This window comes from Phaethon aethereus (assembly GCF_964289735.1).
Source record: "Phaethon aethereus genome assembly, chromosome: 1".
NCBI classification, from domain to species: Eukaryota; Metazoa; Chordata; class Aves; order Phaethontiformes; family Phaethontidae; genus Phaethon; species Phaethon aethereus.
This window is the reverse complement of record NC_138575.1, coordinates 67,245,568-67,261,400: the sequence shown is the minus strand read 5'-3', so window position 1 is coordinate 67,261,400 and position 15,833 is coordinate 67,245,568. Positions and strand designations below refer to the sequence as shown.

At 38.2% G+C, this 15,833-nt stretch overlaps 1 protein-coding gene across 11 annotated transcripts in view; it reads left to right on the top strand.

The window, feature by feature from the left end:
- The window catches only part of BICD1 (BICD cargo adaptor 1), a gene marked incomplete at both ends in the record, with an annotated part of 178,383 nt that overhangs the window by 159,296 nt on the left and 3,254 nt on the right, over positions 1 to 15,833 (top strand). For 4 of the 11 annotated variants that reach the window (XM_082010687.1, XM_082010684.1, XM_082010683.1 and 1 more), the window contains one exon: positions 12,307 to 12,382. The exons of 2 other annotated variants lie outside the window; for them this stretch is intronic. In XM_082010687.1, the coding sequence (XP_081866813.1) occupies positions 12,307 to 12,382 (76 nt within the window). Of the gene's footprint in view, positions 1 to 12,296; positions 12,383 to 15,833 lie in introns of those variants that run through there. 5 more of the 11 variants (XM_082010680.1, XM_082010681.1, XM_082010689.1 and 2 more) reach the window with 2 other exon arrangements.

The following is a 15,833-nucleotide window of genomic DNA, read 5'->3' as shown; positions in this document are numbered from 1 at the left end:
TAAAGAATGTGATTTTGCATTCTCTGTATAGCCAAACTCCCCAGTTTGGAAATGTGAGGATCTAGGCTCAAAAATGGCAATCTTTTAACATACAATTTACAAGACTCTTCTAATTGTTACTTCCCACATACAATTTACAAGAGTGCTAGACCAAGGAGAACCAGGTTTTTAATCCAAAACTGGATGATCTTTGTGTGAAGAACCCCTGACTGTATATTGTAAATGCAGTTTAGTGGTTGGAAGGAGTAATGATTTAAAAAACTGTGCTCAACAGATAGGCGAACACAATTTACTGTATTGCAAAATTGTTAGTAAAATGGTAAAATATGTGATCTTTGAATATGATGTGCAGGCTTCCCTATCCTTTCTTTAGCTCACAGTGTTGTGGGGACTGGGAGGCTGTAGCTGGGAATGGAAAATGGAGAGCAAGAGCCAAAATGACTGCAGTTGCAGGGAGAAACCAGGCAGGCTCCCGTGCCCCATGCTCCCCATGCAGTAGGCAAGCTGTGCCTCTCTTTCTCTTGCACCTCTCTGGACTTGGTGCTTGGCAAAAGAGGCTACCTTTACTACGGTCTGGCCCCAGCTTTGACTGCTGCTGGCTACCTGGTAGAGGAAACCTGGGATTACTTTTTGCTGCCACCTTCAGAGGAAGGCCCTGGCATGAAGACTCAATAGTGAAGACTAGCTGAATTAAAGACATGTCAAGAAAGAGATTGTTATTTCCTACTTGCTGTCCATTCAACTGCTCTCAACTTTAAATCAGCATGCATGTCCCTTTGACATCAAGCTGTGGCAGTATAAATTTATGTGGGCTTTCTAATTGAAATAGTAACTCCTAACCTCTGTGGCCAAAAATACCATCCATTCCATTTGCAGAGGATCATGTTCCATTTCCCCTAGCTAGTAGTACGCATTTAGCTTTGCTGTGTGTTTCTTCTTTTATTCTGTTATTTTCTATCATTTTTACACTTCAAAGTCTTTATTCTTCTGATAGACAGAACCAACCAGTATGTGCCTAATGCAATTCCAGACTGCTTTTGCATGTGGCTGTTTTCACAACTACATGAAGAAATCAGGGCATATAGAAAGCCTAAGGCTGGATTTTACAGTGTGTAACATTGTATTAGAAATGACCTTTCCTTTGCAGTTGCATTCAGTCTCCTTGAATTTAAAGTCACTAGATGTCTCTTAATATCCCAGAGTCCCAAATATGAAATATGCTTCTCTTGACTTCTTCAAGGGAAGGACAAGACAAAAAAGGTCTGCTGTAGGTGCCCTGATACCATTCTTCTCTCCGTCAGGTATTTTAGCATGGAAATTCTAAAGGTTGAATATAAATTTTATATTCTATAATTTTATCTTAAAATTAAATCAATCAAGATCCGTGTGTGGATGACACAGCTGAAGAAAAAGGTTTCCCAACAGGCTTATCAGATGAAGAATAACTAATGGCTGCAGCATTCACCCTTAAACAGGGGCAGTTAAAGGGCCAACTATGATCTGCTTGAGAGTCTGTCCTTTGTTGAAGTGCTCCCCAAACAAACTGTGGTAGATGCTTCTTTTCCATATTGTTTACACTTGTATGTACCATAGGGCAGATTTCGTTATTTAAAATCCCACACAGGAAAACACTTTGAATGGTAAAGTATTTCATATTTTCTAGGAAATCAGATCATATAAGATCATAAGAAGCGATCCTTTCCCTTCTGTACAGTCATCTATTTTACTTTATTAAAATAGAAAATGGAAAAGTAGCCTTAAAATGTGACACATTTATCTCAAAGTCCAGCTGACGTCAGCTGCTTGGTTGACGTAACCCAGGCTAGCCCCACAGGTTTCAACAGAACTATGCTAGTTTACTCCAGTCCCAAGTTTCTGTTTTGTAGGGTTTAGGTTTTATTGTTCTTCATTGGTCTTCATGTGCAAACCCACTGCAAGATTAGGTAATTTTGTGGAGTTGCTCATTTCTGAAAGCACATTAAACCTGAAAGTTTGCTTGCTTTTCAGGTGTCTTTCAAGGCTGATTTACAGAATGGCATTTGATTCTCACAAGAGGAGACTAATGTGGAAGATAAAGACAGCACAAGGAATGTCACATAATAGTACAGCAACTGCTCAAGCACTAAGCTCACTACCTATCTTATATAGTTAAGAGTATATAGCATATACTCTTAATATAAAAGTCATCCAAGATTAATTTCTGCTGTAGCTCTATGCTTACAGGCAAATCAAATATGAATAACAATATGATACAAATAACTGGCTTTTGTTTGTTGGTTTGCATTCTTACCATAAAATTTGACTTAATATACAGAAATTCTATGCTGGAGGAAATTCCTATAGAGAGTTCCTAGTACTGTCTCTAAGAGCTAACTTACAGCATCTGTAGGTAGAAACTATTTCTTAAAGCTAACAAGGAAAATTATGATGAAGAAATTCAGTCACCCAAATATGGAAGTCCTAAGAAGTCTTCCAATTAAGTCTTTAAGCTGGGACTGAAGGGTATATTGCTTAAGAGTTGTCTTTGTTAATTGCCCTTTATACTGAAAGTGATTTCACTTGTGAAGAATAGGTTGGAAACCTGGGAATGTATTGATCTGTTTAATGTAGCACAAACACAATTTAACACTACAAGAAGCAGAGGGTCTGCTGGGTAGGGTGGCCCTTAGTGTTACAGGGAGTTAAGGGTTTTTGATAGGCTATGTGAGGTGTTGAGTAACCTCTCGTGGCACAAGGGATGAGGAATATCCTCTACTGCTATTGTAATTTTTTTTTCTGGGTTTTGAGCTTTTTCAAAGTGCAGTGTTTAGGATATGATTTTTAGGAATATTCTGTAAAAGTTTATTATCTGAGTAATCAGCTCATATTCCTTCTTATATATTTTTCTTACAATAATGTTAAAGTGGAATTTATCATGCGGGGCAAGATTCTTGGCTTTGGCTCCTGCTTCTTGCTCTTCGTCTTTTTTAGGCAGTGTGAAGATACGGAAAAGCATCTTCAAAACGAATATTGTGGGTAGAAGCCCTTGGTAGGAAATCAAGATGTCTTTACTCTCCCCTTTTTGATGAAGGGGTTGGGAAAATGACTGAGGGAGGCTCAGGGTGACACTACTGTCCCACAGTGGAGGCTTTCTGCAGAGATGAGCCTGTGCACCTTACAGCATTGGAAAGGTGTGGAGAGTAAATTTTTGATAGTGGGTTTGTGCCTTCTTTCATTGTGTAGTGAAAAGGATTTAAGTTCAGGGTCTATAGCTGTGTGGACTTTTTGTTTGTTTAGGAATATTTTGCCAAAATTCCAGCTTTGCTTTTGAGCTTAAGTACCAACATCAGAAAGCTCCTCACAGATTTCTGAACTTTACTACTATAGACATTACTTCAGTACCTCAACTTTGCTTTTTTTATGCATTTCTCAATTTTGAAACAGCAGGACTCTTGGAAATCTGAACACAGAGGAAAGTACAGCACCTTTAAAAAATTATTGTGGAAGAATTCCTTTTAGGAGCACTGTTAGTTCAGACCTGAATTTTGCTAGGAGGGTGCTCTGTAGATCTTTATGATTGCTGAGGTCACCCAGTGAATAGTTTAAAATATTTCTTACTTCTCCTTTGTGAAAGAATTTTATAGATTAAAGAAAAGGAAAATCAACATGACTACGATCTAGATACCTTTTTCTGTGCTGATTTTCTCTTAAAGAATTTTATTCTGAATTCTAGCTCATGACCAAAATGGATTTATCTGTATATTAAGTGCAAAAGTTTATTCTTGAAAAGCAGGCTAGGTGGTTAATTGAGCCACCACTACTAAACAAAATATACAGCTATGTAATATTTAATTAGTCAGGTCAGTCTGTTCTGATTGTTCAGTCAGGTAAGTTTGATTTGCTTCATCCAAGTAGTGCAAAGCAGCTGGACCATTTCTTCAGTTCTTCAGAACCATTATCTTTAAAAAACCCCCACAACTCTATTCTGCCAACTCAAATTTACAGTCCAAGTACAAATTGCCCTTTGACTAATTAGAGATCTATGGATGATTCTTCTGAGTCCTTGGCTATGAATATGTTGTATTTTTATCTACTGATAAGGTACTTGCGTTGATGGTGATCCTGCACCTGCAAGATTTCTATGAACTTGTGTAATCAGGCAGGCTACTGACTATCGCAGGACTCATGCGGTATTAGTCTAATCTGTCTCTGATGGATTTTACGTGTTCTTGCCAGGATTTTTAAAATCAAGTGGAGGTTTTTTTACCTGAATATGATGCTTTTCACAAAAAGGATAATTCAGTCGTTATCAACTTCTTATCTATGTTCATTTTTTGTTCTGCATTATTCTGTTTTTCTGTGGTTTTTGTAAACGTGCCATATTTGTGTATATCTGTGTTCATTGTTTAATGAGCGGTATTAGTGCATATATATACAGATACACGTATATAGCTTCCTGCTCTCGGGGCCATGTCCTGCATACGATATGCTCATTTAGCTGAGCTTAATGAGCATTGCATATTTATGCCATTTCAAGCATGGTACCTTGTCCTTGTGGAGGCCATTTTGAATTTGAAGAACAGTATCCTTGCCAAGGACATTAGTTGGCTGTAACTGATGGAGAAGTCAGCTGACTAAATGTACTTTTACCTCTTGGTGCCACTGTGAATAGGACCTTTTTGCTCTATGCTTTTCCTGTCTTACATTTAGCTTTCCAATTATCACTGATGAGACCAAAACCATACATTTCATGCTAATCAATATAATTTAGCTACTTCAATATAATTTAACTATTATGACATGAATTCACTGCAGTTCTACAGGTTTCACTTAATTTCTATTTGTATTTTTCACTGTGTAAGGAAAGAAGTTCCGAAATAAAACTTAGTTTTAATAGAAACCCCAATCTGTTTCATAAATATTAAAAAAAAAGATTGCAGTGAAATCCATGCCTTACTGTTGTATATTTTCATTAAAAGGTTATTGACATTCTTCTATTTGTATCTACGTCGTGACGTCGTTGCTGGATGGAATGGTTAATACTAGTGTCATTTGTTTAAGTTATCCAGTAAAATCTTAGACTTCTGGTTGCTTCTAACTAAATAGGTGTGCAGGTGACACCGTAACTTCAAGGCACGTTACCAGACATTTGTTGCTTTCTACGCAAATGTTGGGCTTTGGAATTCAGTCTTATCAATTAACTGAAACAACTATTGAACTATCTTGACAATGTTGGTAAAAAAGCTATCTATTTTTATCTTCTTTTATGACAAGGTTTAATGTGGTTTTATGACTTATTGATTTTTACCATCAGAAATACAGGAATATTCAATATTGTGCTTCTCATCTCATAAAAGAGGCAAAGCTGAAGTGAGTCTTTGTTTAAATTAGACATGCTGGTATTTTAACTCTCTAATAGAGGAGTTCCTTGGGATGTTGTGATGTATGGAGTAAGCTCACCAGCAATTCTTTAATCAAGACTAGTATCACTGATTGTAAGTATCTCCCTGTCTGCGTTTTTTTTAGGGCTATGAAAAGTTATAGTTTTACCTTATGTTGTTTCTTCCAAAGCCTACTAAACATTCCCACTGACTTCAAGTTATGGACCAGGACCTTCTTTATCTGTAAAATAGTGCAAGTATTTTTGGTTTGGACATATTTGTGGCCATCGGAAATGTATCCGAGACACGTTTCCATGAAAGATGGGTAACCAACAAGACAGAATTGTGATGATTTCTGTATTTTTAAGACCTTTCTTTTCCTCTTTTGAAATGTTTAAAATGTGTGTGTCTTTTGGTGAGTAAGTATTTCATGAATCATCAAACCTTTCTAAATGTGCTTTTTATGAACTGTATATAAAAGAAAGGAACTGAATATATATTTTCAGCTTCTACCATTTCCATTTCTGCTATTTTACTAACCCATTATTTAGCTTCTCAGTAGATTTAATGAGGAATTATTTAAAGCATTCACAGAAACCATGTGAGAAATAACATAAACACATCATGATATAGAAAGTGTAAAAAAGCCTACAGAGCTGACAAGAAACCTCTTAATGTTCTTAGGCTGTAATTGGAGAGAAATGCATTTCACTGATTCTGTTAATGACTAGGTTGTTTGGGTTTTTTAGTTGTTTTTTTTTTTAATATTTTTTAAATTATTCTTAATATAGCTACAGTAAAGGGCAAGGCTGGGATATAGCTTTATCACTATACTTGGAGCTATCAGTCACATAACCACTGAAGCACATGTACTGATGGGGGAACAGCTCTCTAGGTTGGGGGTAATTCAAGTCTAAAAAGAAAGTAGAAATGAAGTCATGCAAAATAAGGAAAAAACACTCCATATAGTGTAGCTGTGTGTAGATGAGAGAACTCACTAGAACACAGCTAAGAAACCTGACATGTTCTGGAAAGCCATTGACCTACTAAACCATGTCTGTCAGGTAGTATGTGAAGTTGTTAGTGATGCTCCACGAGTTGGTTTGCGGAAATCACCAAGACAGATAGCATTTCTCTAAATGCTGTAAGAAAATAGCAATTAAATACTCTACCTGTTACAATAAGCTCAATCACCTGCTTTCACTCCTGAGAAGCATTTAGCAGAAGTCTCTCTGTTATGTTTACTCTGTTGGGCCATGTCTTTAAGGTAAAGATCTGAGAGGAGGAGGAGCAGAAGCAGAAGGAGGCCTGTGTCAGAAGCTTGGGAGTGTAGAAACAGTGGGATACTCCTAGGCCACTTTTGCAAGAAAGAGTGGACATGCGGAGAAGACAGGAGATGAGGATTTTAGATGCATCCTGCTGCTGGCCTATTGCCTCTTAGTGCAGTATATAGATATTGCTGATGCCTCCAGCTCTGTGTGCAAATGGGAGTTCAGCAGCATGCTTACATCTCTTAACCTTTATTCTTCAAATAATTTTTCAAATAAGACTAAGAAATAAGTAGTGAAGAATTCATTGCTGTTGAAACATCACCACCAACCAAATTTCTCTGAATAGCAAGCTTAAGATATGTGAGACTTTACATAGAAATTTCATAGTAAATCAGCTTTACCATGAAGTAAGCCAAAACTGATACTAGGTTGATAAATTTGTCTATCTCCAGCCAATGATCCATTATTCACTTTAATGGTAACAGAGGTAAAACTCAGAGAGTCTGGGTACTGGAAAACATGTGCACAGGAGCTAACTTGCACCTGGTGAAGTTTATTAGGCTGCCCGGGTGCTAGTTGTGCCAGAACAGGTCTGGCTCTCATGGAGCTGTGCAGTGGCCCTGTACTGTGGCTCAGTCCTTCTGTGCTGCTTGTTTTGCTCCCAGGCCAGGACAATCCGAGTCACTCCTGCTCTGAGAGAGCTGGGGTTAATGAGACCTGCCAGGCTCCATGTGGAACCCATGTGGTTGCTCCACCGTAGTCCTGTCCTTCCAGGGATGGCCTGCAGAAACACAGAGCTGCACCCAGTTTGCAGCTGGCAGACTGACCAGCTGGGGCTGTGCATAGGGCAGAGGTAACTGTGTTATTTCCACACCCAAACTGACCCTGGAAGCAGGAGAAGGGAGAGACTCTTATAATCTTTGACCTGTACCATTGTTTGTGCTTTTTTCCTAAGGTAAGCCACAGCTGTCCTCTCACCAGCTGTTCTTTGTGATAACCATTACCACTTAAAGTTCCTCCTGGCCTTGAGGAAGGTCAAAGTTTTCTTGGCATCCATTAGCAAAACAGAGATAAATTATAAGTGAAACCAGCTAGTCAAATAATAGTATAAACTTATGTCCCCATCACCCCTGGACATGAAGAGTTTTGGGACTTCTTATTCTGTCAGATTACAGTTTGAAAGCATCTCTATGGCTCTCAACTCTCAGCAAGATGGGTGAGTGTTTTGGTACCCTCTGCCCTGTTCTTCTTGACATCTCACATTTATCTTTTGGATTTGGAAATTTTCCTTGTTCCCCACCTTTGAGTAGAGAGGATTGATTTATTGTCTTTGTGATGAAACGTGTTTCTGCCTCTGCACAACTAGCAGACTACTGATTTGTTCTTTGTCCAGTGCTTTTGACTCATGCTATAAGCATTCCTTCTCTCCCATTAAATTGACATTTTGGGGAAGAAAACAATTCATTACCATGTAAATGGAGACAGCTTCTCTTTTCAAGTAAATTCTCAATAACTATTCATAGACATGTTATCAAATTCATCAAACTTTATGGAGCAAGTTCAATTGACATTGCGTAGCATGACAAAGTGAGATAGCTCAAAAACTTCTAGCTAGAAAAGAGTGACTTTCTGTTGGCCTGGAGTAGTCAATGGGATGCTAAGGAGAGTTTGTTTTAAAAGACTGAAAAAGCCGCAATCTCACACTTTGTCATAAGCATTTCTTGAGAGCTTTCCTTTTATCAAGAACAGATTTTTCCCCATGTTTTCGTATCAGAAATACCAAATATGTAACAGTACCTGTAAAAAAAATCTGATTTGTTTGTTGTTTGACTCTCAATTTTACCCTTTCAGATAAGAGAAAAAAGCTCTCCATTGATTAAGTGAACTAGACACAGTTAAAAGTATTTTACATATTGGTTTCTCGTTCACATCATCCCCAATGCTTATCCTGTGATTCTTACTAGTCTTGGTCTCTGACAGGCACTGTGTAGAGATTAGTAATTTACAGAGTGCCAAAATGTGCTGAAATGTTCCATTGCTGGGCCCTGAGCAGGTGGGACTGAAAATGCTTGCACATATGATTTTCACTGGGGACATTGCTGATGTCAACAGAAGGCATGCCCATCTCTCAGACACTAATAACCCAGTTAAGCAGACCTATATTGATTGGAGTCACCCAGTTCACAGACCGGAGGGCAGAGCACACCTTGTGACATGAGGAAAATGCATTGTTTTTGTGGCTGAGCCAAAGGCAAGCACAGGAAATTTTGTGTGTGTGAGATTTGCTCTCAGCTGATAATTTATAGCAGCACATTCAGTTCTCATATGAGCAGATGTAGCTTCTCTGAGCTTGGTATTTTCAATGCTTTTACATCAGGAGCTGATTAGCCTGATTAGGACCGGGCATTAGATTCCAAAGGAAAATCAGCGCTGGCTAATCTGTGAGAGGGAAAATCTCTAAGCCCTTTATACCACCATTGCGAGCAAACAGCTAAAATGTTAAGAACTGGAAAATTGGAACGAGCCTCACGTATAGCACAAGTCACGCCTCAAAGCTCCAACACATGCAGCGGTGAACATTGTCTAATACTGCCACAGGACTCAGTACAGACTCAAATGCTGCTGAATTCAGTGAAAACTGGCGTATGAATTTTTATGTACAATAGCTTCTCTTTGCCTTTTGTGGTTGAAATGGTCACTGAAATTCATTTCTTGGTTATATGTTCATAGAACTGTAAAAAGGTTCTTAAGAGATCAGCCAGCCCATCTCCTGACCTCAGTAGTTTATTTCCTCACAGCAACTGGAGATGAGAGAGAAAAGAGGTAGTCTGTATTTAATGACTTTATTAATCGTTTTGTTGGTGGTCTCTGAAGACACACCAGAAAGTATAATCTGTGTCTGTTCCCCAAGTGTCTTCTACACAAATAGCAAACTGTCTTTTCACTCTGTAGCTTAACTGACACTCCCTGAGTTTTGAAAAATATTGGGAACAGGCCTGTTCCAGTGTAATTTTTTAAGTTTTTGCTTGTTTGTTTTTATTTTTTTAGTAAAAGAGAGCGTGTCTTTCTTTGCTTGTCTTTAAGATATATAGCATTGACCACAAAATCAGTAAAGGCATCTTTGAAACTTTCAACAGAGTATTTCAGAAAGAAACAAATATTTGATACAGGCAGGAGATCCTTCAGAGAAAGGAAGGACCAAATGCTGTCTTCTAGTTTTCACCTTTAAAATTACTTCTTGTTACATTGTGTTTATAACTGTTGTGGCATTAGAGAATAGGGTTATAAACCCTCCAAAATACTTAAAAGGATTAAATATATAAGGAATAAAGTTAGTTCTGGCACAGCTACTTGGACTAAATAGATAAGAGCTTCTATGAATTTGAAGTGCGTATATGTAAGCTATATGCATTCTGCTTAGCTTTTTCCTAGCATAATCCTTAAAAACATCACTCCTGGAGGATGTAGAAGGACGATTCAGCCATTTTAAGTCATGTGGATCACTAGATTTCGTACTGATGTGAGTGAGTGTGAGCCAGACTGCGTGAGCATTGCTGACGCCAGGTAGAACTGTTGTTTCAAGTGAAGTTGAGGGAGTTTGCTCACATCAAGTATTTATTATCCAGGCTGCATAATAGGTGCAGAATCTGGCGCTCTTTTCATGCATTCTGCCAAATCTAGCAGATGAAGAGGCATCATAAAATATTTGCAGATATTAGAATAGGATCATTAATCAGGCATTTGCATTGTTCTGGCAAAGCCTGTCAGAACAATTTCATCTGCGTTTATGAAACCTGTCTGTTCCTTTTCATCACACAGCATTTTGTTCTGTATTCCTTTTCTCACTGACTACCTTCCATAAGCTCTCAGAGATGACTTTGCTTTGGACTAAGGAATAAGATTGAATGTCTTATTCTAAACTAGTTTGTTTAGAATAAGACTTTTTTTTTTTTTTTTCCTTTTGGACAATCATTTCCCATCTGCAGTTAGCCCGCTCTGTCTGTGCCTGCAAGGCACTTTTCCTTTTAATTGAGCTTTGTGCTGAAATGACAGACCCTTCTATTAGTGGCACAAATACATTGTAAACTCTTGCACTCCTCTGCTACCAGATGTACTGAGGACTCTAAGTGACCATGCTGGTAAATGAGAAAACGGCACGGTATCCTTTCTCATTCCATTTCTGCTTCTTGACACAATGGTGCCAGCACCAACTGTGCATATTTTTCATTTTTCTGGTGCTGGCACTTGAAAATATGTTTCAAAACCCTCTCCTCCTGGCTGAAGCAGTAAGAAACTAATGATTTGGGTACACTTGCCTCCACCCACTGGAGGTCAGCACAGATCTTCATAGGAAGTAGGAAGAAGCACGCTGGGATTGTATGAAAGGGAAATGTTATGATACTGGATATGATGCTCAGTGTTGCTAGGAAGGTGTGTTGCTCTGTGTTATACCTGATGTCATCTCAAGATGCTTGACAGCAAATTACTTACACATTCTTCCACTTGATTGAGACAACAAACAGAAGTAGGTTTTAGAAAACATCCACATTGTAAAGAGAAATGATTACTGGTGTTGAGCGTTAAGTAGAAACCAACTGAAAAAAAAAAAAAAAACAAAATCAAATTCTTTCCAAGTACATGAAGTCTAGTTGTCTCATTTTTAAGGTTCAGGGGAAAGTAACTCTCAGGGTTGAGAATCAGGTTGAAGCAGTCAGAGAGGATGACAGATCTGCAAAGCCTGCTGGAGACAAAAAGTAATCTCTGGTAGTTTTCCAGATGGTCAGAATTTCACCCATAGATTTTAATGTTCAAAAGGACCTGAAAATCTGAATGACATAGTCTGTGGGGCTATGTCAAAGGCCAGACTGCTGTGGGGAAAATTAGCAGATCTTGAGATCTGGAGATCTTTGTAGAAACCAGTGAACTAGAAAGCAGGGTTGTCTTGTTCAACTACTTTCCTTACGTCCCACAAATATTATTGAGTTTAAAGCTGTCTTCAAAATCCACATGTCACAGTAAAAATGTAGCAACAAAGGATTATTTGGCTTTATGGTTATTTAAAAAATTAAGAACTAGAATGCAGGTTTGCAAGTGATTAATGTGGAAACTGTTTTGGCAGAGAATTGATAAAATAATCCAGACACTACAGTGACAACTGACTGTATCAATTTCTCCCTTTTCCCTATAAAAAGTAATCTCACAAGCACTATTTAGAAGCTGAAATTTTCTTGCAAGCTTTTTCTTGAAGACCCTAATGAGATGGTATCTGTAGCTGTTGTTATATGGATGTGAGTTCTCTGCAGAAATTTGGGGTAGCTTTATTGACACTTTTTATATTAGATTTAAGCAAAACAATTTCATCAGCAGCAGAACAATAAGTACAAGGTTTAAACCCAGATCCTGAATACCAGCCCACTATTACTGTCTGTTTAAACAAAAATTTCCCAATGCTACAGGAAGACAAACAAAAATGGCTTCACTACTTCTTGTGGACAAAAACAAGGCAAAACTAATGTTATTACCATCAGAAAAAAAGGTGTTTCTGTCAGATAAGGAACCAAGAACACATTCCTCACTAAATCTCTCCATCAGATGCGTAGCCTGTGTACTACTGTTACTAACCCCTTGCTCTGTAATCTCTCTGTATATATGTCTAATTTATCAGTTTCTTGTAGATTGTCAGCAGCCTGCTGCCTCCATACCGCCACACGGCTCACAACTAGCCAGGGGGCCAGATTGCCAGACTGTCAGGTAAACTTAACTAACTCTTTTCTCCTTGCACATAGCTGCATGCACATCTGCAACTCCCCTCCTCTGCCTTATACAAAAGCTCTTCACTACACTTGCTCACTAACAGCAAACTTACAACTTGAGGAGCAGTGATAATTGCAGTGACAGTACAAACATGAATCACAGCATTCACGCACTTATATCCATGTAAAAATATGGAAAAGAATGCGAAGTTGGATCTTGCAGTCCTCATTTGGTCTTTGTAGGCAGTTTCTCAATGATGCCAAAATAGTAATGACTTTATTTTGTTGCTAAATAAGCTTACACAAATGGGGAATTTTTTAATTTTAGGGGTAGATGTTGGCTTCTCTTTTTGTAAGGTGGTATTTTAAAGGCATTTCTGAGATTTTAGCAGACACTTTTCAGAAAGAACTCCCTGACCTGGTGTCCCTGTCCATGGCACAGGGGGTGGAACTAGATGACCTTCAAGGTCTCTTCCAACCCAAACCATTCTATGAAACTCAGACCCAAGACTAAGACTGCAGTCAGTTCTTAATCTTGTTGTCAAGCGTAAACTCCTGGTGTCCTTGCTTGTAGGTGGTGCAAAGGCTAAATCATGTTTCTGAGATGACTGAGTTAATCAAGGCACAAAAACAAACCAAAGCAAAAAGAGACTACAATACTTTTCTTTATCCACTCAAAGTATATTCTGTGCATATATTCACTTATGCCTATACTCTCATTTGAAATAGGCTGCATTATTTTTAGACCTTAGCCTTATCTGTAGTGACCAAGTTGATCTATAGCCCTACATACAATGAAGCTACTTCCCATGCAGCGCTGAGCTTCTTGTGAGTGGAAGTCTGCAGTGATGCCCACTGGGGAATGGGTGCAGTTCAGCTTTCAGACTGCACATCAGGCACTGCTGAGCACTAATTCTGTGAGTCACAGGGGGATCTCGGTGGCCTTGGAGCAGCTGCTTCATTTGTGGCTCTCTTTTATTGCTTATGAAGTGGAAGTACTATTAACTTCCTTACTATATATGGGTATTATGAAAATTTTACTGAGAAGCTGGTGAAAGCTTGTTATAACTGATAAGTGCCATTTACGGGTTTGCGGTTTGGAGTTTTACGGCACACTGAAAAAACATTAATAGTTCCATCTAAAACTCTTAAAATTCCTGTTTCTGCTGTGTTTTAGATGTTACAATTTGGAAATATCATTAGGTGCTTTGGTTACATTGAAAGTCCATATCAACAAGTCTTTTTTTTAATTTACCATCACAAAACCAAAGCCCATTCTGTTCCTTCCAGAGCAACTCTCCTGATGGAGAATATGCTCTAATACTATCCCTCTCTAAGTGCTAACAAACAATTGCTCCTTCAATTTTAAACATTCTTCTCAGAATGGAAGACCTACCTGATCTACTCCTGCTATACGTTTGGCTGCAAGCATTACTTTGTTCTGCAAACAAACCCACAGAAAGGGATAAGGTCCAAAGGAAAGCCTCAGGGTTTTCTGATTTGTCCCTGAATTCTTCCTCAGTTAGGAAGACCTCATTAGCTACAACCAGAACTGGAAGTGTTGTTCAAGAGGATTTTGTTGCCATGTTTCCAAATCAAACCCATGGTATATGGAAAACAATAGCGATATTTAAAAATATGGTTAATATTTTTTAAAAATTCAGATCAGTCATCCCACAAACAACACACACCTGCATACTTAGCTGAACTGTTGACTTTCAGATGACTGCTGGTTTTTACCTCTACATTGATATTCTTCTGGTGATGTGAAAACAACACTATTTTTGATATATTAACACTGTTGCCTTGCTTGTCTCAGTCATATAGCTGCAGTCTTTTAAGGCAGTGAAGCGTAACAACAGATTTAATGCAAGTCAGCATGATGGCATAAGTTGTTCAGTGCTTTAAATAAATTAATTGAAATCTGGAGTAAAATTTGAAGGCATTTAAAGAACCAGTTAGACTTATCGAGACTCAGATTTTCTAAATCCAGCAGAGGAGAAAGATTGCAGCTTATACTGCCCTTCCTCATCCTCTGATAGTCCCTCCTGGTATGGCACACGTGCTTTCAATCATGTGATGCCAAATGAGGCACATTAAAACTGTGCCCAGCCCTGAAGTCACCCATTTTGAGAGAGGTATGCTTGTCTTTTTAAATCTCTAACATTACTTTTGCAGTAATGTGATCTCTCAGGGGCATTTCACCCAGGAACAAACAACAGCTTGTTAAGATCTGTAATTCACACAGATGTTTTCTGCATCCTGCAGAATGTCGAATCATGTTCAAGCTAGTTAATATGCCTGACCATAACGGAGACAGATTAATTCTGAACTTTAACATCAAATAAGGAGAGTTTTCCCTCCTCTGTTATCTATACTGAATTTTAAGTGGGACTTGTGTATCTCTGGATTTTCTAGTAACTGTGAAAGTGCATTGATTCCAGTGTGTAGGTTTTGGTGAACCACATGAAAGTCTCACTCTGCCTTCCATGCATCACCTCAATTTCTAGGAGTATGGGGCAAGCAACCAAATCTAGACCGACTCTGAAAATTACTGGATGATGTTCACCCTTCCCTCGCATCTGTAGCTACCTGTCTGATAGACTATATTGGACAAGACTAAAATATTACCATCATCTAATACTAAAAAGAGTATGTCTGTCCTTGGATTGTGTTCAGGTTTCTGCTGAATGCAGTGAAAACGTCATTTTCATTATCCGAGGCCAAACTCTAGACCCAAGTTATCTAGTAATAAAATCAAAAAACAAACCACCAAAAACTAACTGCAAATGAAATTAATATTATTTTTAATAAAAAATAATGCTTTTATTTCATGTAAAATAGGAAATAAATTAAAAATAAGGTAAAACATTACTGAGTGCAAAATGGTTGCATTCTGAAAATATCACTGGTCTGTTTATATTTTGCATTGCTGATTTGTTAGTTACAATCAATGCCAGACAATATTGCATGTGAATGCCGTCTTTAAGACAGAGAACAGAATACTTACTAACATGAAAGGGCTTTGCATTCTATTTTCCAACTGATTTTAGAAATACATGCCTAGCAATTTGAGTGCTGGGAAAAAAAAACCCAAACAACTGCTTAAAAACAAAGAATACTACTAACACAAAAAATGACACAGATTTCATTCATCAAATAAATGAATAGATCCCCTAATGATACCACCCTTTAAAGAGAGGTTTACAAAAGATGTCTATTAAAACCATGTTTTAAACACTGCACGTATCCCATGAGGGGAATGTAACAATGTTCTTCCTTATTCTCAGTTAATAGTCAACAGCTTCATGTTCTTCCCTCTCTCTCTATTGCTTTGTGTTATTAATCTCACCCGCCATCCTCTACCACCCGCAACTGTCAGTGTGTCTGATAGCTCAGCTCCAAGACCTGCTGCCGTGATCACCTATACTGCCATAAAAAGCACACTG